General features: G+C 39.8%; 3 protein-coding genes across 3 annotated transcripts; all 3 read left to right on the top strand.

Annotated features, from left to right (window-relative positions):
- The first annotated feature begins 668 nt into the window (after positions 1–668).
- Positions 669–15,437, top strand: LOC133010840 (E3 ubiquitin-protein ligase TRIM35-like). Its single transcript, XM_061078491.1, has 3 exons — positions 669–897; positions 5,356–6,236; positions 14,693–15,437. Exons 1-3 carry the CDS (start codon positions 669–671, stop codon positions 14,975–14,977), a joined length of 1,395 nt encoding a protein of 464 aa, XP_060934474.1. The 3' UTR covers positions 14,978–15,437.
- On the top strand, positions 8,722–10,834 carry LOC133010839 (zinc-binding protein A33-like). The gene is made up of 2 exons (XM_061078490.1): positions 8,722–8,881; positions 8,969–10,834. The coding sequence occupies exon 2, from the start codon at positions 8,986–8,988 to the stop codon at positions 10,363–10,365; it is 1,380 nt and encodes a 459-aa protein (XP_060934473.1). The 5' UTR covers positions 8,722–8,881; positions 8,969–8,985; the 3' UTR covers positions 10,366–10,834.
- Positions 15,438–18,036: 2,599 nt separating the features above from the next.
- On the top strand, positions 18,037–24,564 carry LOC133010841 (E3 ubiquitin-protein ligase TRIM39-like). Its single transcript, XM_061078492.1, has 2 exons — positions 18,037–18,265; positions 22,994–24,564. The coding sequence occupies exons 1-2, from the start codon at positions 18,037–18,039 to the stop codon at positions 24,136–24,138; spliced, it is 1,374 nt and encodes a 457-aa protein (XP_060934475.1). The 3' UTR covers positions 24,139–24,564.
- The last annotated feature ends 3,404 nt before the right edge of the window (positions 24,565–27,968 follow it).

The raw sequence follows: 27,968 nt of genomic DNA, 5'->3' as shown, positions 1-27,968 counted from the left end.
CAAGCATTTGATGATGTCATACTTTTTACTGCACTCACACACAAATTAATGAGAAAACTTGAGCTGATTTGAATTTATAAAACCCTCTTTTTATTTTCTGACATTGTGCCCTTTTGTTTGCATTTTGCTTCTGTCTCTTTAATGTGACCGCAGCATGTCACAGACCCCCCCCCCATCCCCACCCCCCTGCACTTCCTGTTGATTTTTAAATTTCACTTTCACTCGAGCAGAACTTCCTCTGGACTCTGAACACTCAGCAGATCATGATCATATTGAAGCAGCTATTTTACAACCAAGTCTCTTGTCGGTGTGAGCTTGTTGCTGCCAAATGACTTTTGACCAGTTATCAAATCCAAGGCTTGAATTACTTTTTACAATCGTGTCCTGACACACCTGAGAAACCAGGAAACATCTGTTCCTCCGTGAAGAGACGCAGGCTGAAAACCAGACGATCACATTCACCTCCAAACCAAACTAAACCAAACTGGACCAGACGTCCTGAGTGAGTCCAGCTACAGGAGAGAAGAGTGAAGCTACAACCTGCCGACGCTCAACACACTGACCGTGAGTTTAACAAACACCTCGACTCAGACAGGAAGTAAACCTCAGTGAAGTTCATGGAGCTGTGACTGACTCACTGTCTGTTTTCAGCTTCACCTGGAGACTCAATGGCTTCCAGATTAGAAGAGGATCTCTGCTGTCCCGTCTGCCATGATGTCTTCACAGATCCTGTTGTTCTGTCATGTAGCCACAGCTTCTGTAAAGGCTGTGTGAAGAGCTGGTGGAAAGACAAAGTAGTAAAAGAGTGTCCACTTTGTAAGAGAAGATCTTCAAGGTCAGAACCACCTGGTAACCTGGTGTTAAAGAACCTGTGTGAGACCTTCTTACAGGAGAGAGATCAGAGCTCTTCACCTGCTCTCTGCAGTCTGCACTCAAAGAAACTCAGACTCTTCTGTCTGGACCATCAGCAGCCAGTGTGTGTCATCTGCAGAGATTCAGAAAAACACACAAACCACACAATCAGACCCATCGATGAAGCTGCACAACAACACAAGAAGCAACTTCAGGAAACTCTGGAGCCCTTGAAGAAGAAGTTACAGTGTTTTGAACGTGTTAAAGTAGAGTTTGAACAAACAGCAAAACACATTAAGGTCCAGGCCGGACTCACAGAGACGCAGATCAAGGAGCAGTTTAAAAAGCTTCATCAGTTTCTGGAGGAGGAAGAGGAGGCCAGGATGGCTGCACTGAGGGAGGAAGAGGAGCAGAAGAGTCGGATGATGAAGGAGAAGATTGAGTCTCTGAGCAGAGACATAACGGCTCTTTCAGACACAATCAGAACCACAGAGGACGAGCTGAGAGCTGAAGACGTCTCGTTCCTGCTCAACTACAAGGCTGCAGTGGAACGAGTCCAGCAGCGCCCCCTGCTGGGTGATCCACAGCTGGCCTCAAGAGCTCTGATAGACGAGGCCAAACATCTGGGCAACCTGAGCTTCAACATCTGGAACAAGATGAAGGACGTGGTCTCCTACAGTCCTGTGGTTCTGGACCCAAACTCTGCTCATCTAGTACTCGTCCTGTCTGAAAATCTGACAAGTTTGAGACATGGAGCGAGACAGAAGCTTCCTGACAATCCAGAGAGGTTTGATTATTACCCCTTTGTCCTGGGATCTGAGGGTTTTAGCTCAGGGACTCACAGCTGGGACGTCCTGGTTGGAGACAGTCCACGCTGGTTCCTGGGAGTGTCAGCAGAGTCTGTCGAGAGGAAGGGAGACAAACTGCCTGGATACTGGAGAATAATGTTCGATGGAGGTAAATACTTAGCACGGTCACCATCAGGATCATCTTTTCTCTCTGTGCAGAAGATCCAGAGGATCAGAGTGAAACTGGACTGGAACAGAGGAGAACTGTTGTTCTCTGATCTAGATACAAACAAACACATTCACACCTTCAAACACACTTTTACTCAGAAGATGTTTCCATACTTTTACACTAGAGATCACTTGAAGCTGTTACCTGTGAAAGTCTCTGTGACGTTGGATCAGACCAGTTAGAGATAAAGATTTTATTCATCATGTGTATTTCTTCAAGAGAAATCTGCTGAATTTAAATATTAAACTTGTTATTCTAAAGCTTTGTTTATTTCTCCTTTTACTTCTCACTAATTTTTATTTCTACTGTCGACTTTTCCACGTGTTTAAAAAGATTTCATTATTTTCTGATCTTTATATTTGGTTTGTTTTTTATTTCCATGGAAAATGTTTTCTATCATTTAGATTTTGTGTGGATCCATGGAGTCGAGTAAACTGATGAAGATCTACATAAAAACACATTTATCAATAACAGCTGATCATTGTTCATATTCAGCAAACTTTATTCAAACTCTCACATGAGACATGATTCATGTTTTATCACATGTCTGTTCACATATGAAATAATCCAACATAAATGAACATTTGTCTGTTTGATGTGAACAAGTCAAAATGATACTGTCTGTAAAAGTGTTTATTCAACAGCAGCCTAGTGATGTGATTTTAATATTGTGATAAAAAATAATAAAAACTATGAAACAGAAACAGAGTTCTGACATTTTTTAAGTTCAAATGTAAATATCAAGCCAACATGATTGTGTTTGTCAAAGTGTGTTCATTGATTCCTCAACAACAAAACAGAGGTTTAGTTCAGCTTCAACATTTAAATTCCTCCTAAATGCTGAAGGTGCATCGTCTCCTGTTGGGGGGGGGGTGTCATTTCACACAGAATTACACTTTTACCTCATTGTAATGTTTCTTGTCTCATCGTTTGGCTAAAGAGCAAACTAAGTATCCGCTTGCTAGCTAGCATTAGCTGCGCTAGCATTAGCCTTGTTAGCTAACATTACCCACTAGTCACCATTCTTGAGGCCGTTAAAGTGAAGGTCATGGCCGACACACAATTCCACAAATTATAAAGTACATGCTGAATTAGTGACGTTCTGCATGTTTTCTTTACAAACAGGCCAAGTGTTATAGTATGATTTATAAAACACAATCACAAGTACCACTGATATTATTTTCTATATATTCAGTGTTAAAAGTTAAACATATGTCTGACCTGCAGTTAACAAGGGAGGTGTAACAGTCTGGCAATTCAGGTGGTATTGTCAGGCCAAAAGTGTTTTCTGTTTTAGTATATCTCTGTTGTGTGTGTTCTAGTTGGTTTCATTTTTGCACACTTTGTTTCTGTTTCCTGTTTTATTTTGTAGTCTCTGTTCCTTGTGTGTTGTTTCCGTCTTCACTTCCTGTCTTTGATTGTCAGCCCTGCCCTCATGTGTTTCACCTGTGTTCAATTGCCCCTGCCCTCCCTGTGTATTAAAGCCTCTGTCTTCCCTTTGTCCTCTGTCGGATTGTCTGTGTTTCCTGCGGTGTTTGTTTGTGCTGTTTTTCCCTTCCTGCGTTCCTGATCTCCTGAGACTCGTGTAAGCTTCCTTCTGTTTGTTACCTGTTAGTGTTAATGTTTTGTTTTGTTTTGTTAAAGAGCTTCTTTAATTAAATTACCCTATTATTTGAAATCTCTGCATCTGGGTCCATCTTCATCTAAACCGAATCGGGAGGGTAATTAATCTTTTGACAAAACATATCTATATATAAATTAACTCTTGATGACTTCAGTGAGATGGGGAGATGGGAGATTTCATTCTTGTAGTTTCCTTATCCAAACAAACGATAATACAAAAACAAAAATAGAAATTTGAACTATACCATGTTCCAAGCTGTGTGTTACTGATACTCTCACCTTTGTCTCTACGAAGTCTTTTGAACATAGAATTACAGTTTATTTTTTCTATGTTATCTTTAATAGATGAAATACAAAGTTCATCTTTGTGTCTGTTTGCTGCAGCGGTTTGATTAACTTCACTTCTGCAGATTCACTCACGCAAACTGCTGCATGTTCATATTCTTCGAATTAAAAAGGAAAATGCACATTAATTAACAAGTGTAGTGGAGTCCATCATATAATGGATCAGATTTAATGATGCAGGCTAGTTTTCATCTGCAGGTTGATGGTAGAAAAACACAAATACATGTATAACCACACAAGTACACACACAGTACATTAGAATCAACATAATACTGTAATATTCTTATTCATCAACCTCAATGTAGCCCAGAGACTGTGGAGCTTTTCTTTACTGAAGCTAAATGTGACGTTGAATAATAAAACACTAATATAAAAGTTTACGAGGTGAATTACTAGAACGAGAGTGAAAATAAGTGATTATTCACAAATAATGATCTACAGATGTAACACGGGTGTTTGTGGGAAACAGAGATTAAAGTGAAGTGAACGTGACCGAGAGCATCAATTCAAAACACAAGGAACAAACTTCAATTGTTTTTATCGGATTCAAAAACGTGTAAGTGAGAAAAGGTCCATGAACTTACTTTTGATTCCAAATGATCTGGAAAGTGGTGGATTTAAGATAAGATAAGATAAGATAAGATGATCCTTTATTAGTCCCACAATGGGACATTTGTAGTACTACAAAAGCAAGAGTAAAAAAGACATCAGCCGGTAATAAGAAACATGTAATACTTTAGTGTGAGGAATTTAAAAATATAGAAATATATGAATGTTATTTAACTAATGTTTACAGTGTAAAGACAGTGAAGATATGTGCAGTGTGAGAATGTGTACAGTGAATGTATTGCACATGAACCGTTGATATTGCACAAGCAGATGAATCTGGCAGTTAAGAGTTAAACTGTGAGAGTGCAGTCCATAAGGGGGGTGCAGAGCTTTCACTGATAGCAGAGCTGCTTTTTCATTTGTTTCAGGTTTTACAGGTTGTCATCCAGCATCTCAAGCTCCTCCCTCTCCTGACACACCTGAGAAACCAGAAAGCATCTGTTCCTCCCGGAAGAGACACAGGCTGAAAACCAGACGATCACATTCACCTCCAAACCAAACTAAACCAAACCAGACGTCCTGAGTGAGTCCAGCTACAGGAGAGAAGAGTGAAGCTACAACCTGCCGACGCTCCACACACTGACCGTGAGTTTAACAAACACCTCGACTCAGACAGGAAGTGAACCTCAGTGAAGTTCATGGAGCTGTGACTGACTGACTGTCTGTTTTCAGCTTCACCTGGAAACTCAATGGCTTCCAGATTAGAAGAGGATCTCTGCTGTCCCGTCTGCAGTGATGTCTTCAGAGATCCTGTTGTTCTGTCATGTAGCCACAGCTTCTGTAAAGAATGTGTGGAGAGCTGGTGGAAAGACAAAGAAGAAAAATTGTGTCCACTTAGTAAGAGTAGATCTTCAAAGCTTAAACCACCTTGTAACCTGGTGTTGAAGAACCTGTGTGAGGCCTTCTTACAGGAGAGAGATCAGAGCTCTTCACATGCTCTCTGCAGTCTGCACTCAGAGAAACTCAGACTCTTCTGTCTGGACCATCAGCAGCCAGTGTGTCTCGTCTGCAGAGATTCAGAAAAACACACCAACCACACAATCAGACCCATCGATGAAGCTGCACAACAACACAAGAAGCAACTTCAGGAAACTCTGGAGCCCTTGAAGAAGAAGTTACAGTGTTTTGAACGTGTTAAAGTAGAGTTTGAACAAACAGCAAAACACATTAAGGTCCAGGCCGGACTCACAGAGACGCAGATCAAGGAGCAGTTTAAAAAGCTTCATCAGTTTCTGGAGGAGGAAGAGGAGGCCAGGATGGCTGCACTGAAGGAGGAAGAGGAGCAGAAGAGTCGGATGATGAAGGAGAAGATTGAGTCTCTGAGCACAGACATAGCGGCTCTTTCAGACACAATCAGAACCACAGAGGACAAGCTGAGAGCTGAAGACGTCTCGTTCCTTCTCAACTACAAGGCTGCAGTGGAACGAGTCCAGCAGCACCCCCTGCTGGATGATCCACAGCTGGCCTCAGGAGCTCTGATAGACGAGGCCAAACATCTGGGCAACCTGAGCTTCAACATCTGGAGCAAGATGAAGGACGTGGTCTCCTACAGTCCTGTGGTTCTGGACCCAAACTCTGCTCATCCAGGACTCGTCCTGTCTGAAGATCTGACCAGTTTGAGACAAGGAGCGGGACAGAAGCTTCCTGACAATCCAGAGAGGTTTGATATAAAAGCTTCAGTCCTGGGATCTGAGGGTTTTAACTCAGGGACTCACAGCTGGGACGTCCTGGTTGGAGACAGTACATTCTGGTACCTGGGAGTGTCAGCAGAGCTTAACCAGAGGAAGGGAGTCAAACAGTCTGGAACATGGAGAATATGGTTCTATGAAGGTAAATACTACGCAAAGTCACCATCAGGATCATCTTATCTCTCTGTGCAGAAGATCCAGAGGATCAGAGTGAAACTGGACTGGAACAGAGGAGAACTGTCGTTCTCTGATCTCGATACTAACAAACACATTCACAACTTCAAACACACTTTCACTCAGAAGATGTTTCCATGCTTTAAAAATTTAGATCATCACCCAGTGAAGCTGTTACCTGTGAATGTCTCTGTGACGCTGGATCAGAGCAGTTAGAGATAAAGATTTTATTCAGCATGTTTATTTCTTCAAGAGAAATCTGCTGAATTTAAATGTTAAACTCATTATTTCTAAAGCTTTGTTTATTTCTCCTTTTACTTCTCACTCATTTTTATTTCTCCAGTCGACTTTTCCACGTTTGTAAAAAGATTTCATTATTTTCTGATCTTTGTATTTGGTTTGTTTTTTATTTCCATGGAAAATGTTTTCTATCATTTAGATTTTGTGTGGATCCATGAAGTCGAGCAAACTGATGAAGATCCACAAAAAAACACATTTATCAATAACAGCTGATCATTGTTCACATTCAACAAACTTTATTAAAACTCACACATGAGACATGATTCATGTTTAATCACATAAAGTCTGTTCACATGTGTAATAATCCAAATGATTCTGTCTGTAAAAGTATTTTTTCAAAAACAGCCTAGTGATGTGATTTAATATTGTGATATAAAAACTATGAAACAGAAACAGAGTTCTGACTAAATTGAAATATATATACATGTTGATTCATGCGCTTTGTGACAGGCACACTAGCTGAACTTAACAAAAAAATGCAACTCTTCCAATAACTCATCTACGCCTTTTGCTGGAAAAGGAAATATCTTTTCCAATTTTAATAATATTACGGCTATTTTTCGCTAAATTAGTTCGGGCACGTTTTCAACAACACCATCATCACTTTCTGTCACTGACTCAGTTTCAACATCACCATATGATCCATCAGCAGAACGGCCAGCTCTCACATTATCAGAGGTATCTAACACTTGCAATGGGGACACAAATGCAACTACACTGGCTTTTAAATATTTTAGTGTGTGTGGATGATGCTCTCTCTTTTTGTGTGTATAAAATGTGCTGTAAATATTTGTCTTGAAAGGGCAAACAAGAAACACACAACTAACAGTCTTGTTTCTTCGAAGATGTGTTCCAATATAAACAAAACAATCTCTTTGTGGAGAGGTCACTGCATTCAAACTTTATTCCTTTTTAATTAAGTTGTTTAATAACATTGTTATATGTTCCTATATGCAAATCTGGGCAATTTTACAAATACTGACTCTTCTCTGAGCAATAAAATCTGAAGTTCTGTCACGTTGTTATAAAACCACACAAAACCTCTTTATAAAGATGTTTTAAAGAGAAATTGAGATAAGACAACATCAGTTAAGATAACATTAGATTGACTTTATTAATCCCAAAGGAAAATCTTTAAATTCTTTCCAACCACCAGAACAATTATATTGGTTTCATTCCACAAAACTTCAGATTATGTCCGGTCATGGTCATTTTTAAATCAATCTATTAGTAAACTGATTGCAGTTAGAACAGTAAAAGCACTGAATCATAAAATAAATTGCTTCCACAGTGATTGTGTTAAAATTATTTTAAGAAATTGGATTTGTGGTTCAAATGTCTGAGTTTCATAAGACATATGAACAATTTGACCCTGCAATTGATGGTAACTGATATTATTAAATTACTATACAGCAGTCTAAGTTCACTTAGTTAGTTTGTGTGTTTATACTTTTATTATTTTCATAATAAATGTTTTTCTTAAACACAAATGTTGTCTTCATTAATGTTGCATAAGTGCTAAGTTTTCCAACCTCTGAACTCCATATCCTTCATCTTTGCTAACTACTGACGTGGTAATTTTGGTTAAAGTTAACAATTTAATTATTCATCAAAGTTCAAAATTTGTAGTTAATATTTTCATGAGACTTAATCCATAATTTGTCTCTTTTCCTTCCTTTGAAGGCTGGTGCCAAGAGGTCGCTTTAATTTAAACTAAAGTTATGATTCAATATTAATATTAAATATGTTTCTGACAGCCACATTTATTGAATGCCCAAAGTCACACCACATAATGGTGTCACACGTAAGGTATAACAATCACGACACAATGTACAATCATTTGATGATGTCATACTTTTTTACTGCACTCACACACAACTTAATGAGCAAACTTGAGCTGATTTGAATTTATAAAACCATCTTTTCATTTTCTGACATCGTGTCCATTTGTGTGCACTTTGCTTGTTTGTCGTTAACAAGAAAGTAATGTCAGAGACTCTCTCCCCTGCACTTCCTGTTAATATTTAACTTTTGCAGAACTTCTTCTGAACTTTGAACCCTCAGCAGATAACGATCATATTCAAGCAGCTATTTTACAACCAGGTCTCTTGTCGGTGTGAGCTTGTTGCAGCCAAATGAGTTTTGACCAGTTATCAAATCCGAGGCTTGATCACATTCACCTTCCAAACCAAAGTGGACCAGACGTCCTGAGTGAGTTCAGCTACAGGAGAGAAGAGTGAAGCTACAACCTGCTGACGCTCCACACACTGACCGTGAGTTTAACAAACACCTCGACTCAGACAGGAAGTGAACCTCAGTGAAGTTCATGGAGCTGTGACTGACTGACTGTCTGTTTTCAGCTTCACCTGGAGACTCAATGGCTTCCAGATTAAAAGAGGATCTCTGCTGTCCCGTCTGCCATGATGTCTTCAGAGATCCTGTTGTTCTGTCATGTAGCCACAGCTTCTGTAAAGAATGTGTGAAGAGCTGGTGGAAAGACAAAGAAGAAAAATTGTGTCCACTTTGTAAGAGAAGATCTTCAAAGCTTAAATCACCTTGTAACCTGGTGTTGAAGAACCTGTGTGAGGCCTTCTTACTGGAGAGAGATCAGAGCTCTTCACATGCTCTCTGCAGTCTGCACTCAAAGAAACTCAGACTCTTCTGTCTGGACCATCAGCAGCCAGTGTGTCTCGTCTGCAGAGATTCAGAAAAACACACTGACCACAGATTCAGACCCATCGATGAAGCTGCACAACAACACAAGAAGCAGCTTCAGGAAACTCTGGAGCCCTTGAAGGAGAAGTTACAGTGTTTTGAACGTGTTAAAGTAGAGTGTGAACAAACAGCAGAACACATTAAGGTCCAGGCCGGACTCACAGAGACGCAGATCAAGGAACAGTTTAAAAAGCTTCATCAGTTTCTGGAGGAGGAAGAGGAAGGCAGGATGGCTGCACTGAGGGAGGAAGAGGAGCAGAAGAGTCAGATGATGAAGGAGAAGATTGAGTCTCTGAGCAGAGACATAACGGCTCTTTCAGACACAATCAGAACCACAGAGGACGAGCTGAGAGCTGAAGACGTCTTATTCCTGCTCAACAAGGCTGCAGTAGAACGAGTCCAGCAGCGACCCCTGCTGGGTGATCCACAGCTGGCCTCAGGAGCTCTGATAGACGAGGCCAAACATCTGGGCAACCTGAGCTTCAACGTCTGGAACAAGATGAAGGACTTGGTCTCCTACCGTCCGGTGGTTCTGGACCCAAACTCTGCTCATCCATGGCTCGTCCTGTCTAAAGATCTGACCAGTTTGAGACTAGGAGCGAGACAGAAGCTTCCTGACAATCCAGAGAGGTTTGATCTTTGCTTCTTAGTCCTGGGATCTGAGGGTTTTACCTCAGGGACTCACAGCTGGGACGTCCTGGTTGGAGACAGTACTTACTGGTACCTGGGAGTGTCAGCAGATTCTGTCGAGAGGAAGGGAGACAAACAGTCTGGATACTGGAGAATAGGGTTCTATAAAGGTAAATACTTAGCAGAGTCACCATCAGGAACATCTGTTCTCTCTGTGCAGAAGAGCCAGAGGCTCAGAGTGAAACTGGACTGGAACAGAGGAGAACTGTTGTTCTCTGATCCTAATACTAACAAACACATTCACACCTTCAAACACACTTTCACTCAGAAGATGTTTCCATACTTTAACACTGGAGACCACTTGAAGCTGTTACCTGTGAATGTCTCTGTGACGCTGGATCAGAGCAGTTAGAGATAAAGATTTTATTCATCATGTTTATTTCTTCAAGAGAAATCTGCTGAATTTAAATATCAAACTTGTTATTTTAAAGCTTCGTTTATTTCTTCTTTTACTTCTCACTCATTTTAATTTCTACTGTTGACTTTTCCACACGTGTAAAAAGATTTCATTATTTTCTGATCTTTGTATTCGGTTTGTTTTTTATTTCTATCATTTAGATTTTGTGTGGATCCATGGAGTCGAGCAAACTGATGAAGATCCACAAAAAAACACATTTATCAACAGCTGATCATTGTTCACATTCAACAAACTTTATTCAATCTCACACATGAGACATGATTCATGTTTAATCACATAAAGTCTGTTCACATGTGAAATAATCCAACATATATGAACATTTGTCTGTTTGATGTGAAGAAGCCAAAATGATTCTGTCTGTAAAAGTGTTTTTTCAACAGCAGCCTAGTGATGTGATTTTAATATTGTGATAAAAAATAATAAAAACTATGAAACAGAGTTCTGACATTTTTTAAGTTGAGATGTAAATATCAAGCCAAAATGATTGTGTCTGTCAAAGTGTTTTCATTAATTCCTACAACAACAAAACAACAGAGGTTTAGTTCAGCTTCAACATGTAAGTTCCTCCTAAATGCTGAAGGTGCATCGTCTCCTGGGGGGGGGGTCATTTCACACGGAATCACACTTTTACCTCATTGTTAAGTTTCATGTGTCACATCGTTTGGTTAAAGAGCAAACTAAGCATCCAGTTGCTAGCTAGCATTAGCTGCGCTAGCATTAGCCTTGTTAGCTAACATTACCCACTAGCCACCATTCTTGAGGCCGTTAAAGTGAAGGTCATGGCCGACACACAATTCAACAAATTATAAAGTACATGCTGAATTAGTGACATTCTCCATGTTTCCTTTACAAACAGGCCAAGTGTTATAGTATGATTTATAAAACACAATCACAAGTAGGCTACCACTGATATTATTTTCTATATATTCAGTGTTAAAAGTTAAACATATGTCTGACCTGCAGTTAACATGGGAGGTGTAACAATCTGGCAATTTAGGTGGTATTGTCAGGCCAAAAGTGTTTTCTGTTTTAGTATATCTCTGTTGTGTGTGTTCTAGTTGGTTTCATGTTTGCACACTGTTTCTGTTTCCTGTTTTATTTTGTAGTCTCTGTTCCTTGTGTGTTGTTTCCGTCTTCACTTCCTTTCCTTGATTGTCAGCCCTGCCCTCATGTGTTTCACCTGTGTTCAATTGCCCCTGCCCTCCCTGTGTATTTAAGCCTCTGTCTTCCCTTTGTCCTCTGTCGGATTGTCTGTGTTTCCTGCGGTGTTTGTTTGTGCTGTTTTTCCCTTCCTGCGTTCCTGATCTCCTGAGACTCGTCTAAGCTTCCTTCTGTTTGTTACCTGTTAATGTTTTGTTTTGTTAAAGAGCTTCTTTAATTAAAATACCCTTTATTTGAAATCTCTGCATCTGGGTCCATCATCTTCATCTAAACCGAATCGGGAGGGTAATTAATCTTTTGATAAAACATATCTATATATAAATTAACTCTTGATGACTACAGTGAGATGTGGAGATGGGAGATTCCATTCTTGTAGTTTCCTTATCCACACAAACGATGATAATACAAAAACAAAAATAGAAATTTGAACTATACCATGTTCCATGCTGTGTGTTACTGATACTCTCACCTTTGTCTCTACGGCGTCTTTTGAACATAGAATTACAGTTTATATTTTCTGTGTTATCTGTAATAGATGAAATACAAAGTTCATCTTTGTGTCTGTTCGCTGCAGCGGTTTGATTAACTTCACTTCTGCAGCTTCACCCACACAAACTGCTGCATGTTCGTATTCTTGAAATTGAAAAGGAAAATGCACATTAATTAACAAGTGTAGTGGAGTCCATCATATAATGGATCAGATTTAATGATGCAGGCTAGTTTTCATCTGCAGGTTGATGGTAGAAAAACACAAATACATGTATAACAACACAAGTACACACACAGTACATTAGAATCAACATAATACTGTAATATTCGTATTCATCAACCTCAATGTAGCCCAGAGACTGTGGAGCTTTTCTTTACTGAAGCTAAATGTGACGTTGAATAATAAAATACTAATATAAAAGTTTACGAGGTGAATTAATAGAACGAGAGTGAAAATAAGTGATTATTCACAAATAATGATCTACATATGTAACACTAGTATTTGTGGGAAACAGGGATTTAGATTAGATTAGATTAGATTAGATTTCTTTATTTATCCACACAACGGGGAAATTCACTTGTTACAGCAAATAAGAGAAAACAGAATTTAAGTAACAGTGCCGAAGCACAATAAAAAAGATCACAATATGTACACTACATACACACACTTTAAGTGAAGTGAACGCGACCGAGAGCATCGATTCAAAACACAAGGAGCAAACTTCACTTGGTTTTATCGGATTCAAACAACGTGTAAGTTAAAAAACGTCCATGAACTTACTTTTGATTTTAAATGATCTCGAAAGTCATAGATTTAAGATAAGATATAAGATAAGATAAGATGATCCTTTATTAGTCCCACAATGGGACATTTGTACTACTACAAAAGCAAGCGTAAAAAAGACATCAGCCGGTAATAAGAAACATGTAATACTTAAGTGTGAGGAATTTAAAAATATAGAAATATATGAATGTTATTTAACTAATGTTTACAATGTAAAGACAGTGAAGATATGTGCAGTGTGAGAATGTGTACAGTGAATGTATTGCACATGAACCGTTGATATTGCACAGGCAGATGAATCTGGCACAGTTAAAAGTTAAAGTGTTAGAGTGCAGTCCATAAGGGGGGGGGGGGGGGGGGTGCAGAGCTTTCACCGATAGCAGAGCTGCTTTTTCATTTGTTTCAGGTTTTACAGGTTTAATCATCCAGCCTCTCAAGCTCCTCCCTCTCCTGACACACCTGAGAAACCAGGAAGCATCTGTTCCTCCCGGAAGAGACGCAGGCTGAAAACCAGACGATCACATTCACCTTCCAAACCAAACTAAACCAAACCAGAGCAAACGTCCTGAGTGAGTCCAGCTACAAGAGAGAAGAGTCAAACTACAACCTGCCAACGCTCCACACACTGACCGTGAGTTTAACAAACACCTCGACTCAGACAGGAAGTGAACCTCAGTGAAGTTCATGGAGCTGTGACTGACTGACTCTCTGTTTTCAGCTTCACCTGGAGACTCAATGGCTTCCAGATTAGAAGAGGATCTCTGCTGTGCCGTCTGCCATGATGTCTTCAGAGATCCTGTCATTCTGTCATGTAGCCACAGCTTCTGTAAAGACTGTGTTAAGAGCTGGTGGAAAGACAAAGTAGTACAAGAGTGTCCACTTTGTAAGAAAAGACATTCAAAGGATACACCACCTAACCTGGTGTTGAGGAACCTGTGTGAGACCTTCTTACAGGAGAGAGATCAGAGCTCTTCACATGCTCTCTGCAGTCTGCACTCAGAGAAACTCAGACTCTTCTGTCTGGACCATCAGCAGCCAGTGTGTCTCGTCTGCAGAGATTCAGAAAAACACACTGACCACAGATTCAGACCCATCGATGAAGCTGCACAACAACACAAGAAGCAGCTTCAGGAAACTCTGGAGCCCTTGAAGGAGAAGTTACAGTGTTTTGAACGTGTTAAAGTAGAGTGTGAACAAACAGCAGAACACATTAAGGTCCAGGCCGGACTCACAGAGACGCAGATCAAGGAACAGTTTAAAAAGCTTCATCAGTTTCTGGAGGAGGAAGAGGAAGGCAGGATGGCTGCACTGAGGGAGGAAGAGGAGCAGAAGAGTCAGATGATGAAGGAGAAGATTGAGTCTCTGAGCAGAGACATAACGGCTCTTTCAGACACAATCAGAACCACAGAGGACGAGCTGAGAGCTGAAGACGTCTTATTCCTGCTCAACAAGGCTGCAGTAGAACGAGTCCAGCAGCGCCCCCTGCTGGGTGATCCACAGCTGGCCTCAGGAGCTCTGATAGACGAGGCCAAACATCTGGGCAACCTGAGCTTCAACGTCTGGAACAAGATGAAGGACTTGGTCTCCTACCGTCCGGTGGTTCTGGACCCAAACTCTGCTCATCCATGGCTCGTCCTGTCTAAAGATCTGACCAGTTTGAGACTAGGAGCGAGACAGAAGCTTCCTGACAATCCAGAGAGGTTTGATCTTTGCTTCTTAGTCCTGGGATCTGAGGGTTTTACCTCAGGGACTCACAGCTGGGACGTCCTGGTTGGAGACAGTACTTACTGGTACCTGGGAGTGTCAGCAGATTCTGTCGAGAGGAAGGGAGACAAACAGTCTGGATACTGGAGAATAGGGTTCTATAAAGGTAAATACTTAGCAGAGTCACCATCAGGAACATCTGTTCTCTCTGTGCAGAAGATCCAGAGGCTCAGAGTGAAACTGGACTGGAACAGAGGAGAACTGTTGTTCTCTGATCCTAATACTAACAAACACATTCACACCTTCAAACACACTTTCACTCAGAAGATGTTTCCATACTTTAACACTGGAGATCACTTGAAGCTGTTACCTGTGAATGTCTCTGTGACGCTGGATCAGAGCAGTTAGAGATAAAGATTTTATTCATCATGTTTATTTCTTCAAGAGAAATCTGCTGAATTTAAATATCAAACTTGTTATTCTAAAGCTTCGTTTATTTCTTCTTTGACTTCTCACTCATTTTAATTTCTACTGTTGACTTTTCCACACGTGTAAAAAGATTTCATTATTTTCTGATCTTTGTATTCGGTTTGTTTTTTATTTCTATCATTTAGATTGTGTGGATCCATGGAGTCGAGCAAACTGATGAAGATCCACAAAAAAACACATTTATCAATAACAGCTGATCATTGTTCACATTCAACAAACTTTATTCAATCTCACACATGAGACATGATTCATGTTTAATCACATAAAGTCTGTTCACATGTGAAATAATCCAACATATATGAACATTTGTCTGTTTGATGTGAAGAAGCCAAAATGATTCTGTCTGTAAAAGTGTTTTTTCAACAGCAGCCTAGTGATGTGATTTTAATATTGTGATAAAAAATAATAAAAACTATGAAACAGAAACAGAGTTCTGACATTTTTTAAGTTGAGATGTAAATATCAAGCCAAAATGATTGAGTCTGTCAAAGTGTTTTCATTCAATCCTTCAACAACAAAACAACAGAGGTTTAGTTCAGCTTCAACATTTAAATTCCTCCTAAATGCTGAAGGTGCATTGTCTCCTGTTGGGGGGGGGGGGTGTCATTTCACACAGAATTACACTTTTACCTCATTGTAATGTTTCTTGTCTCATCGTTTGGTTAAAGAGCAAACTAAGTATCCGCTTGCTAGCTAGCATTAGCTGCGCTAGCATTAGCCTTGTTAGCTAACATTACCCACTCGTCACCATTCTTGAGGCCGTTAAAGTGAAGGTCATGGCCGACACACAATTCCACAAATTATAAAGTACATGCTGAATTAGTGACGTTCTGCATGTTTCCTTTACAAACAGGCCAAGTGTTATAGTATGATTTATAAAACACAATCACAAGTACCACTGATATTATTTATTATATATTCAGTGTTAAAAGTTAAACATATGTCTGACCTGCAGTTAACAAGGGAGGTGTAACAGTCTGGCAATTCAGGTGGTATTGTCAGGCCAAAAGTGTTTTCTGTTTTAGTATATCTCTGTTGTGTGTGTTCTAGTTGGTTTCATGTTTGCACACTGTTTCTGTTTCCTGTTTTATTTTGTAGTCTCTGTTCCTTGTGTGTTGTTTCCGTCTTCACTTCCTTACTTTAATTGTCAGCCCTGCCCTCATGTGTTTCACCTGTGTTCAATTGCCCCTGCCCTCCCTGTGTATTTAAGCCTCTGTCTTCCCTTTGTCCTCTGTCGGATTGTCTGTGTTTCCTGCGGTGTTTGTTTGTGCTGTTTTTCCCTTCCTGCGTTCCTGATCTCCTGAGACTCGTGTAAGCTTCCTTCTGTTTGTTACATGTTAATGTTTTGTTTTGTTAAAGAGCTTCTTTAATTAAATTACCCTATTATTTGAAATCTCTGCATCTGGGTCCATCTTCATCTAAACCGAATCGGGAGGGTAATTAATCTTTTGACAAACCATTATATCTATATATAAATTAACTCTTGATGACTACAGTGAGATGTGGAGATGGGAGATTTCGTTCTTGTAGTTTCCTTATCCACACAAACTATGATAATACAAAAACAAAAAAAGAAATTTGAACTATACCATGTTCCATGCTGTGTGTTATTGATACTCTCACCTTTGTCTCTACGAAGTCTTTTGAACATAGAATTACAGTTTATATTTTCTGTGTTATCTGTAATAGATGAAATACAAAGTTCATCTTTGTGTCTGTTCGCTGCAGCGGTTTGATTAACTTCACTTCTGCAGCTTCACCCACACAAACTGCTGCATGTTCGTATTCTTGAAATTAAAAAGGAAAATGCACATTAATTAACAAGTGTAGTGGAGTCCATCATATAATGGATCAGATTTAATGATGCAGGCTAGTTTTCATCTGCAGGTTGATGGTCGAAAAACACAAATACATGTATAACAACACAAGTACACACACAGTACATTAGAATCAACATAATACTGTAATATTCTTCATCAACCTCAATCTAGCCAAGAGAGCTTTTCTTTACTGAAGCTAAATGGGACGTTGAATAATAAAACACTAATATAAAAGTTTACGAGGTGAATTAATAGAACGAGAGTGAAAATAAGTGATTATTCACAAATAATGATCTACAGATGTAACACTAGTGTTTGTGGGAAACAGAGATTTAAGTGAAGTGAACGCGACCGAGGGCATTGATTCAAACCACAAGGAGCAAACTTCACTTGTTTTTATCGGATTCAAAAAACGTGTTAGTGAGAAAAGGTCCATGAACTTACTTTTGATTCCAAATGATCTGGAAAGTGGTGGATTTAAGATAAGATAAGATGATCCTTTATTAGTCCCACAATGGGACATTTGTAGTATTACAAAAGCAAGAGTAAAAAAGACATCAGCCGGTAATAAGAAACATGTAATACTTAAGTGTGAGGAATTTAAAAATATAGAAATATATGAATGTTATTAAACTAATGTTTACAGTGTAGAGACAGTGAAGATATGTGCAGTGTGAGAATGTGTACAGTGAATGTATTGCACATGAACCTTTTATATTGCACAGGCAGATGAATCTGGCACAGTTAAGAGTTAAAGTTTTAGAGTGCAGTCCATAAGGGGGGTGCAGAGCTTTCACTGATAGCAGAGCTGCTTTTTCATTTGTTTCAGGTTTTACAGGTTTTATCATCCAGCATCTCAAGCTCCTCCCTCTCCTGACACACCTGAGAAACCAGGAAACATCTGTTCCTCCCGGAAGAGACGCAGGCTGAAAACCAGACGATCACATTCACCTTCCAAACCAAACTAAACCAAACCAGACCAAACGTCCTGAGTGAGTCCAGCTACAGGAGAGAAGAGTCAAACCACAACCTGCCGACGCTCCACACACTGACCGTGAGTTTTACAAACACCTCGACTCAGACAGGAAGTAAACCTCAGTGAAGTTCATGGAGCTGTGACTGACTGACTGTCTGTTTTCAGCTTCACCTGGAAACTCAATGGCTTCCAGATTAGAAGAGGATCTCTGCTGTCCCGTCTGCAGTGATGTCTTCAGAGATCCTGTTGTTCTGTTATGTAGCCACAGCTTCTGTAAAGACTGTGTGGAGAGCTGGTGGAAAGACAAAGAAGAAAAATTGTGTCCACTTTGTAAGAGTAGATCTTCAAAGCTTAAACCACCTTGTAACCTGGTGTTGAAGAACCTGTGTGAGGCCTTCTTACTGGAGAGAGATCAGAGCTCTTCACATGCTCTCTGCAGTCTGCACTCAAAGAAACTCAGACTCTTCTGTCTGGACCATCAGCAGCCAGTGTGTCTCGTCTGCAGAGATTCAGAAAAACACACCAACCACACAATCAGACCCATCGATGAAGCTGCACAACAACACAAGAAGCAACTTCAGGAAACTCTGGAGCCCTTGAAGAAGAAGTTACAGTGTTTTGAACGTGTTAAAGTAGAGTTTGAACAAACAGCAAAACACATTAAGGTCCAGGCCGGACTCACAGAGACGCAGATCAAGGAGCAGTTTAAAAAGCTTCATCAGTTTCTGGAGGAGGAAGAGGAGGCCAGGATGGCTGCACTGAGGGAGGAAGAGGAGCAGAAGAGTCAGATGACGAAGGAGAAGATTGAGTCTCTGAGCAGAGACATAACAACTCTTTCAGACACAATCAGAACCACAGAGGACGAGCTGACAGCTGAAGAAGTCTCGTTCCTGCTCAACTACAAGACTGCAGTGGAACGAGTCCAGCAGCGCCCCCTGCTGGAGGATCAACAGCTGGCCTCAGGAGCTCTGATCGACGAGGCCAAACATCTGGGCAACCTGAGCTTCAACGTCTGGAACAAGATGAAGGACGTGGTCTCCTACAGTCCTGTGGTTCTGGACCCAAACTCTGCTAATCCAGTACTCGTCCTGTCTGAAGATCTGACCAGTTTGAGACGAGGAGAGAGACAGAAGCTTCCTGACAATCCAGAGAGGTTTGATAAACACGCCTTTGTTCTGGGATCTGAGGGTTTTAACTCAGGGACCTACAGCTGGGACGTCCTGGTTGGAGACAGTACTTACTGGTTCCTGGGAGTGTCAGCAGAGTCTGTCCACAGGAAGGGAGATGGTCGGTCTGGAACATGGAGAATATGGCTCTATGAAGGTAAATACTTAGCAGAGTCACCATCAGGATCATCTTATCTCTGTGTGCAGAAGATCCAGAGGATCAGAGTGAAACTGGACTGGAACAGAGGAGAACTGTCGTTCTCTGATCTTGATACTAACAAACACATTCACTACTTCACACACACTTTTACTCAAGATGTTTCCAATCTTTAACACTGAAGATCATCATCACCCAGTGAAGCTGTTACCTGTGAAAGTCTCTGTGACGCTGGATCAGAGCAGTTAGAGATAAAGATTCTTTTCATCATGTTTATTTCTTCAAGAGAAATCTGCTTAATTTAAATGTTAAACTCATTATTTCTAAAGCTTTGCTTATTTCTCCTTTTACTTCTCACTCATTTTTATTTCTCCAGTCGACTTTTCCACGTTTGTAAAAAGATTTCATTATTTTCTGATCTTTGTATTTGGTTTGTTTTTTATTTCCATGGAAAATGTTTTCTATCATTTAGATTTTGTGTGGATCCATGAAGTCGAGCAAACTGATGAAGATCCACAAAAAAACACATTTATCAATAACAGCTGATCATTGTTCACATTGAACAAACTTTATTAAAACTCACACATGAGACATGATTCATGTTTAATCACAAAGTCTGTTCACATGTGTAATAATCCAAATGATTCTGTCTGTAAAAGTATTTTTTCAAAAACAGCCTAGTGATGTGATTTAATATTGTGATAAAAAAATAAAAACTATGAAACAGAAACAGAGTTCTGACTAAATTGAAATATATATACATGTTGATTCATGCGCTTTGTGACAGGTACACTAGCTGAGCTTAACAAAAAAATGCAGCTCTTCCAATAACTCATCTACACCTTTTGCTGGAAAAGGAAATATATTTTCCAATTTTAATAATTTTACGGCTATTTTCTACTCAATTAGTTCGGCACGTTTTCAACAACACCATCATCACTTTCTGTCACTGACTCAGTTTCAACATCTCCATATGATCCATCAGCAGAACAGCCAGCTCTCACATTATCAGAGGTATCTGACACTTGCAATGGGGACACAAATGCATCTACACTGGCTTTTAAATCTTTTGTGTGGATGTTGCTTTCTCTTTTTGTGTGTATAAAATGTGCTGTAAATATTTGTCTTGAAAGGGCAACCAAGAAACACACAACTAACAGTCTTGTTACTTCGAAAATGTGTTCCAACATGACCAAATGTCTCTGTGGAGAGGTCACTGCATTCAAACTTTATTCCTTTTCAATTAAGTTGTTAATTAACATAGTTATATGTTCCTATATGCAAATTTGGGCGATTTTACAAATACTGACTCTCTTCTCTGAGCAATAAAAACTGAATTTCTGTCACGTTGTTATAACCCCAGAAAACCTCTTTATAAAGATGTTTCAAAGACAAATTAAGATAAGACAACATAAGTTAAGATAAGATCAGATTGACTTTATTAATCCCAAAGGAAAATCTTTAAGTTCTTTCCAATCACCAGAACAATTAAAATGGTTTCATTCCACAAAACCTCAGATTATGTCCGGTCATGATTATTTTAAATCAATCTATTACTAAACTAATTGCAGTTAGAACAGTAAAAGCACTGAATCATATAATAAATTACTTCTACAGTGATTGTATTAAAATTATTTTAAGAAATTGGATTTGTGGTTAAAATGTCTGAGTTTCATAAGAAATATGAACAATTTGACCCTGCAATTGATGGTAACTGATATTATTGAATTAATATACAGCAGTCTAAGTTCACCTAGTTAGGTTGTGTTTATACTTTTATTATTTTCATAATAAATGTATTTCTTTAACACAAATTTGTCTTCCTTAATGTTGCATAAGGATGACGTTTTCCAACCTCTGAACTCCATATCCTTCATCTTTGCTATCTACTGACGTGGGAATTTTCGTTAAAGTTAATAATTAAATTTTTCATCAAAGTTCAAAATTTGTAGTTAATATTTTCATGACACTTAATCCATAATTTGTCTCTTTTCTTAACTCTGAAGGCTGGTGCCCCGAGGTAGCTTTGATGTAAAGTAAATGTATTATTTAATATTAATATTAAATATGTTTCTAACAGCCACATAATGGTGTCACACATAAGGTATAATAATAACGACAAAATGTACAATCATTTGATGATGTCATACTTTTTACTGCACTCACACACAATTTAATGAGCAAACTTGAGCTGATTTGAATTTATACAACCCTATTTTAATTTTCTGACATTGGGTCCATTTGCTTGCACTTTGCTTCTTTATCTTTAATAAGAAAGTTATGTCAGAGACTCCCTCCCCTGCACTTCCTGTTAATATTTAACTTTTGCAGAACTTCTTCTGAACTTTGAACACTCAGCAGATCACGATCATATTCAAGCAGCTATTTTACAACCAGGTGTCTTGTCGGTGTGAGCTTGTTGCTGCCAAATGACTTTTGACCAGTTATCAAATCCAAGGCTTGAATTACTTTTTACAATCGTGTCCTGACACACCAGAGAAACCAGGAAACATCTGTTCCTCCCTGAAGAGACGCAGGCTGAAAACCAGACGATCACATTCACCTTCCAAACCAAACTAAACCAAACCAGACCAAACGTCCTGAGTGAGTTCAGCTACAGGAGAGAAGAGTGAAGCTACAACCTGCCGACGCTCCACACACTGACCGTGAGTATGATCTCTGCAGGCGTGTTGGACGGAGATTAAAACTGATGCAGAGACAAAACACCTCTGAGCACAGAGAGCGTTTAAGTTTGGAAAACGCCTCACTGGTATTAATGTTACTCTAAGCAAGAACAGAGTGTGGGAATGGAAGAGGAAACATTCTCCCCATTCCAAGTCAAACTCAATGAAGTTGCATCGTTTTGATTTTAAATGATCTGGAAAGTCGTGGATTTAAGATAAGATAAGATAAGATGATCCTTTATTAGTCCCACAATGGGACATTTGTAGTATTACAGCAGCAAGAGCAAAAAAGACTTCAGCAGGAAACATGTAATACTTAAGTGTGAGGAATTTAAAAAATATAGAAATATATGAATGTAATTAAACTAATGTATACAGTGTAAAGACAGTAAAGACATGTGCAGTGTGAGAATGTGTACAGTGAATGTATTGCACATGAACCGTTGATATTGCACAGGCAGATGAATCTGGCACAGTTAAGAGTTAAAGTGTTAGAGTGCAGTCCATAAGGGGGGGTGCAGAGCTTTCACTGATAGCAGGGCTGCTTGTACATTTGTTTCAGGTTTTACAGGTTTTATCATCCAGCGTCTCAAGCTCCTCCCTCTCCTGACACACCTGAGAAACCAGGAAGCATCTATTCCTCCCGGAAGAGACGCAGGCTGAAAACCAGACGATCACATTCACCTTCCAAACCAAACTAAACCAAACTGGACCAGACGCCCTGAGTGAGTCCAGCTACAGGAGAGAAGAGTGAAGCTACAACCTGCCGACGCTCCACACACTGACCGTGAGTTTTACAAACACCTCGACTCAGACAGGAAGTGAACCTCAGTGAAGTTTGTGGAGCTGTGACTGACTGACTGTCTGTTTTCAGCTTCACCTGGAGACTCAATGGCTTCCAGATTAGAAGAGGATTTCTGCTGTGCCGTCTGCCAAGATGTCTTCAGAGATCCTGTCATTCTGTCATGTAGCCACAGCTTCTGTAAAGACTGTGTGGAGAGCTGGTGGAAAGACAAAGAAGTAAAAGAGTGTCCACTTTGTAAGAAAAGACATTCAATGGATACACCACCTAACCTGGTGTTGAAGAACCTGTGTGAGAGCTTCTTACAGGAGAGAGATCAGAGCTCTTCACATGCTCTCTGCAGTCTGCACTCAGAGAAACTCAGACTCTTCTGTCTGGACCATCAGCAGCCAGTGTGTCTCATCTGCAGAGATTCAGAAAAACACACCAACCACACAATCAGACCCATCGATGAAGCTGCACAACAACACAAGAAGCAGCTTCAGGAAACTCTGGAGCCCTTGAAGAAGAAGTTACAGTGTTTTAAACGTGTTAAAGTAGAGTTTGAACGAACAGCAAAACACATTAAGGTCCAGGCCGGACTCACAGAGACGCAGATCAAGGAGCAGTTTCAAAAGCTTCATCAGTTTCTTGAGGAGGAAGAGGAGGCCAGGATGGCTGCACTGAGGGAGGAAGAGGAGCAGAAGAGTCGGATGATGAAGGAGAAGATTGAGTCTCTGAGCAGAGAGATAACAACTCTTTCAGACACAATCAGAACCACAGAGGACGAGCTGAGTGCTGAAGACTTCTCGTTCCTGCTCAACTACAAGGCTGCAGTGGAACGAGTCCAGCAGCGCCCCCTGCTGGAGGATCAACAGCTGGCCTCAGGAGCTCTGATAGACGTGGCCAAACATCTGGGCAACCTGAGCTTCAACATCTGGAACAAGATGAAGGACGTGGTCTCCTACAGTCCTGTGGTTCTGGACCGAAACTCTGCTAATGCAGGGCTCATCCTGTCTGAAGATCTGACCAGTTTGAGACAAGGAAAGAGACAGAAGCTTCCTGACAATCCAGAGAGGTTTGATCGTTACGCCAAAGTCCTGGGATCTGAGGGTTTTAACTCAGGGACACACAGCTGGGACGTCCTGGTTGGGGACAGTACAAACTGGTTCCTGGGTGTGGCAGCAGAGTCTGTCGAGAGGAAGGGAGACAAACAGTCTGGAACATGGAGAATAGGGTTGTATGAAGGTAAATACTACGCAAAGTCACCATCAGGATCATCTTTTCTCTCCGTGCAGAAGATCCAGAGGATCCGAGTGAAACTGGACTGGAACAGAGGAGAACTGTTGTTCTCTGATCTTGATACTAACAAACACATTCACACCTTCAAACACACTTTTACTCAGAAGATGTTTCCATACTTTTACACTGGAGCTCATCACCCAGTGAAGCTGTTACCTGTGAAAGTCTCTGTGACGCTGGGTCAGAGCAGTTAGAGATAAAGATTCTATTCATCATGTTTATTTCTTCAAGAGAAATCTGCTGAATTTAAATGTTAAACTTGTTATTCTAAAGCTTTGTTTATTTCTCCTTTTACTTCTCACTCATTTTTATTTCTACTGTCGACATTTTCTGATCTTTATCTTTGGTTTGTTTTTTATTTCCATGGAAAATGTTTTCTATCATTTCGATTTTGTGTGGATCAATGAAGTCGAGTAAACTGATGAAGATCCACATAATAACACATTTATCAATAACAGCTGATCATTGTTAACATTCAACAAACTTTATTAAAACTCACAGGAGACATAAAGTCTGTTCACATGTGAAATAATCCAACATATATGAACACGTGATGAAGCCAAAATGATTCTGTTTGTAAAAGTGTTTATTCAACAGCAGCCTAGTTATGTGATTTTAATATTGTGATAAAAACTATGAAACAGAAACAGAGTTCTGAACTTTTTAAAGTTGTAATGTTAATATAACATTATCTGTCATTACGTAGGATTTAACACTCAGATAGTTTCAGGTTTTTAGATTGAGATATATATACACGAATTATTACTTATTTAAATGCAGGGAATTAAAATTGTGAACAATAGTTGGGCCGACATGTGAAGCCAAATCCTGAGACCACATGTCTTCTTTGTTCTGGACACAAAGATGAGCTTCCAGAACTCAGTTTCCCATGGTGCTTCAACTTCAGCACAATGCATTTCAGTTGTGCAGGATTTTATGTTTTTGTTCATCATATTTATTACCCTTAGTTTCTGCTGTGAATTTAACACATCAAGCAAGTAAATATGTGCTCTCTCAGACCGTCTCGAATGTGGGATTTCAGTTTCGGTGAGGGGCTCAAAAGAGTTCCACTAGAACTGCACTATCCAGTAATTTACTGTGACTAAGTATTTCCTGCACTCACTGTAATAAAGGGATGTAATGAAATGACCTCTTTTGGTCTATAAATAAATATTCAATAGGCTCTACAACCCTAACATTTAGCTTGTTGCTTTCTTTTATAAGAAGAAGCAAGAGGGACAAACTTTCCCAAAAGTTTAGCCACAGGGTTAGAAACACACACAGAATTGGCAAGTTCTTCAATAACAGCCTGACTAATGTGGAGGTTATGGCTTTTGAACATTTCTGTAACTGTACGCTTTGTGACAGGCACACTAGATGAACTTAACAACAAAATGCAACTATTCCAATAACTCATCTACGCCCTTTGCTGGAAAAGGAAATATCTTTTCCAATTTTAATAATATTACGGCTATTTTTCGCTCAACAACACCATCATCACTTTCTGTCACTGACTCAGTTTCAACATCTCCATATGATCCATCAGCAGAACAGCCAGCCCTCACATTATCAGAGGTATCTGACACTTGCAATGGGGACACAATTGCATCTACACTGGCTTTTAAATCTTAGTGTGTGTGGATGATGCTTTATCTTTTTGTGAGTATAAAATGTGCTGTAAGTATTTGTCTTACAGTCTTGTTACTTCGAAGATGTGTTCCAATATAAACAAAAAAATCTCTCTCTGTGGAGAAGTCTCTGCATTCACATAACTCACATTTAGAAGTTACAGAACTGGAAACTGTCTGTGTAAACTGAGATGAATGTGCTTTGTAGAAACTCCACGTCTTGAATGTGGACAATTCACATATATGCACAGATAATGTTGGCCTCTTCCATGATGATTTAATTTATAATGTTTTAGTCATTTGAACCTACCACTCTCCCAAGCAACACAATGTTTGCACTGCCACAAACAGGTCACTGAAAGAAAATTAAAAAAAAATGAATTAGCAAATGATAAAAATAAATAAACCATATTTAACAAATAAAAAATACCCAAATAGAGGCTTGGGGGACCAACAAGGGTGGATAAACTCCTGGACCATGCTGCATGCCAACTAGTTAACAGATAAACAATAATGTGAAAACAATATTAACTTACCATGTATCGTTGAATAGGTGCATAAACATCTCAAGGCATGGGGACACTTAGATGCTTACTCTCATCATTGCTGCTAAACCCTTTATCTTGATGATGTTTTCCTACACTTGACATCTAATGCACTTCTGTCTGTCCTGGGAGAGGGATCCCTGACATGTGTCTCTCTGAGGTTTCTACCCATTTTTACCCTGTTAAAAGGGTTTTTGGTCGTTTTTCCTTACTCTTGCTGAGGGTTAAGGACAGTGGACGTCACACCATGTTAAAGCCCTATGAGACGAATTGCGATTTGTGAATATGGGCTATACAAATGAAACTTGATTGATGATTGATTGATTATTGTCAAATTTCATGTGAAAACCCAAGTGCAACTCTGTGAAAACCTTTGAGAAGCAACTGTTGGATAATACGTGCCATATACTGAACCTGTACCTCATCGCTCTGTTTGTGTGTGTGATTCACTCGAGTGTGTTCTTTCGTAACCATCACAAGCAGCTTGTCGAACGAACCAACTCTTATCGAGCTACACCCGACCTCAGAAGCGTGTGTGGGGTTTACACGGCTCCCTGTGGAGAACCTGTGCCTGGTGTTCGTGTGGGTTTCCTCCAACCAACCCACAGAGATAAATATCAAGCAGCCTCCAGGCGCTGCATTGCTGATACGCATGAAGGTAGCATTGCATTTGTACCAGTGCCGTGATGGACAGCTTTCCAGTTTTCATGGACGTCTGCTTGTGGCACAATAAAAGCTGACAGTGTTGCCGGGGAATGGCTCTAACCTCACATGACCCTAAGTAAAAAAAACACGACATAAATAAATGAACCCAAGAACACGTTGTGGATGTTTCGCACGGACTTGAATCGCAAACGTTAAATGTTAAATCAGAAGAGCTGGTGTCAACAACTTACCCCGTGATGGCTCTAATTTGTCAAAGTGAAGCATCAGTCGCCTCATGTCACGTAGATGTGTGATATATAGATCACACTAATGGCTGCTCATTCTTTTTCCGAAAGACAAATAACACAACAAAACGCAGTTCATCTATTTTCTGAGTAATGTCCCGATTTAAAAATGTCTCTTCAAAGTTTACAAATCCCGATATGTAGTAATGACTTATTTATAATTAAGGTTTTATAGATTGATGAGTGGATGGATGAGTGGGTAGGTTGATGGATGGATAGATGGGGGATGGATGTGATGATGTATTGTTTCTATATATTAGCTCTACATGCATGTCATTCAATTCATCTCGGAATTGAACCTTTGATCCTCAGATAATTGGACGACCCACTCCACAATCGTCCATGTCTGTTCTTTTCTGCTCTATGATTATAGCCTACTGTATATTCCCTTGTTTTTTTGCACCACTATTACACCATTATTACTCATAACAATATTTGCATACTTTTAATATACATGTATACATCAAAGCACATGTCCCAGGAGACTGTGTAAATGTTGTGGTGACATTCCAGTCACATGTGTTATGAATGAGGCCTGTGGCACTAAACAGAGCGAATACATCCACCAGCAATTCGTCAACAAATCCCAGTTCCACGTGTCAGAAGTTCATTGCAGCTTGAAATGGTTTTTTTTCCATGCCTCATTACCAACCTGTTTCACATGACGGGGGGGGCACACATTCCCCTGACGGTGTCTGATATAGGACATTTTGAAATTATAGTCACATTTAACCCTTTGTAGACGAATGACGCGAATTTGCCTCAAACCCCATTCCGGTCTTTTGATCCCAATAATGCCTGATGGTGCAAATACTACACATACCATGAAGGTATTGGAAGTACTCTGCCGCCATCTGGTGGCCGGAGTGGAAAATACATACTAGCCCCTTGGGACTGTGCA

The sequence above is a fragment of the Limanda limanda genome, chromosome 9, assembly GCF_963576545.1.
Source record: "Limanda limanda chromosome 9, fLimLim1.1, whole genome shotgun sequence".
Taxonomy (NCBI): domain Eukaryota; kingdom Metazoa; phylum Chordata; class Actinopteri; order Pleuronectiformes; family Pleuronectidae; genus Limanda; species Limanda limanda.
Note: the sequence above shows the minus strand (reverse complement) of the source record. Positions and strands in the feature narration are given on the sequence as shown.

What these genes read in the sequence shown, in the direction of transcription:
- LOC133010839 (XM_061078490.1), top strand. Translation starts at nt 8,986, where the DNA reads ATGGCTTCCAGATTAAAAGAGGATCTCTGCTGTCCCGTCTGCCATGAT.
- LOC133010841 (XM_061078492.1), top strand. Translation starts at nt 18,037, where the DNA reads ATGGCTTCCAGATTAGAAGAGGATCTCTGCTGTCCCGTCTGCAGTGAT. An exon ending in GGCCTTCTTACTGGAGAGAG is followed by an intron (nt 18,266 to 22,993) that starts ATCAGAGCTCTT and finishes AGAGCTCTTCAC; the next exon opens with ATGCTCTCTGCAGTCTGCAC.
- LOC133010840 (XM_061078491.1), top strand. Translation starts at nt 669, where the DNA reads ATGGCTTCCAGATTAGAAGAGGATCTCTGCTGTCCCGTCTGCCATGAT. An exon ending in GACCTTCTTACAGGAGAGAG is followed by an intron (nt 898 to 5,355) that starts ATCAGAGCTCTT and finishes AGGCCTTCTTAC; the next exon opens with AGGAGAGAGATCAGAGCTCT. An exon ending in AGCTTAACCAGAGGAAGGGA is followed by an intron (nt 6,237 to 14,692) that starts GTCAAACAGTCT and finishes GTCGAGAGGAAG; the next exon opens with GGAGACAAACAGTCTGGATA.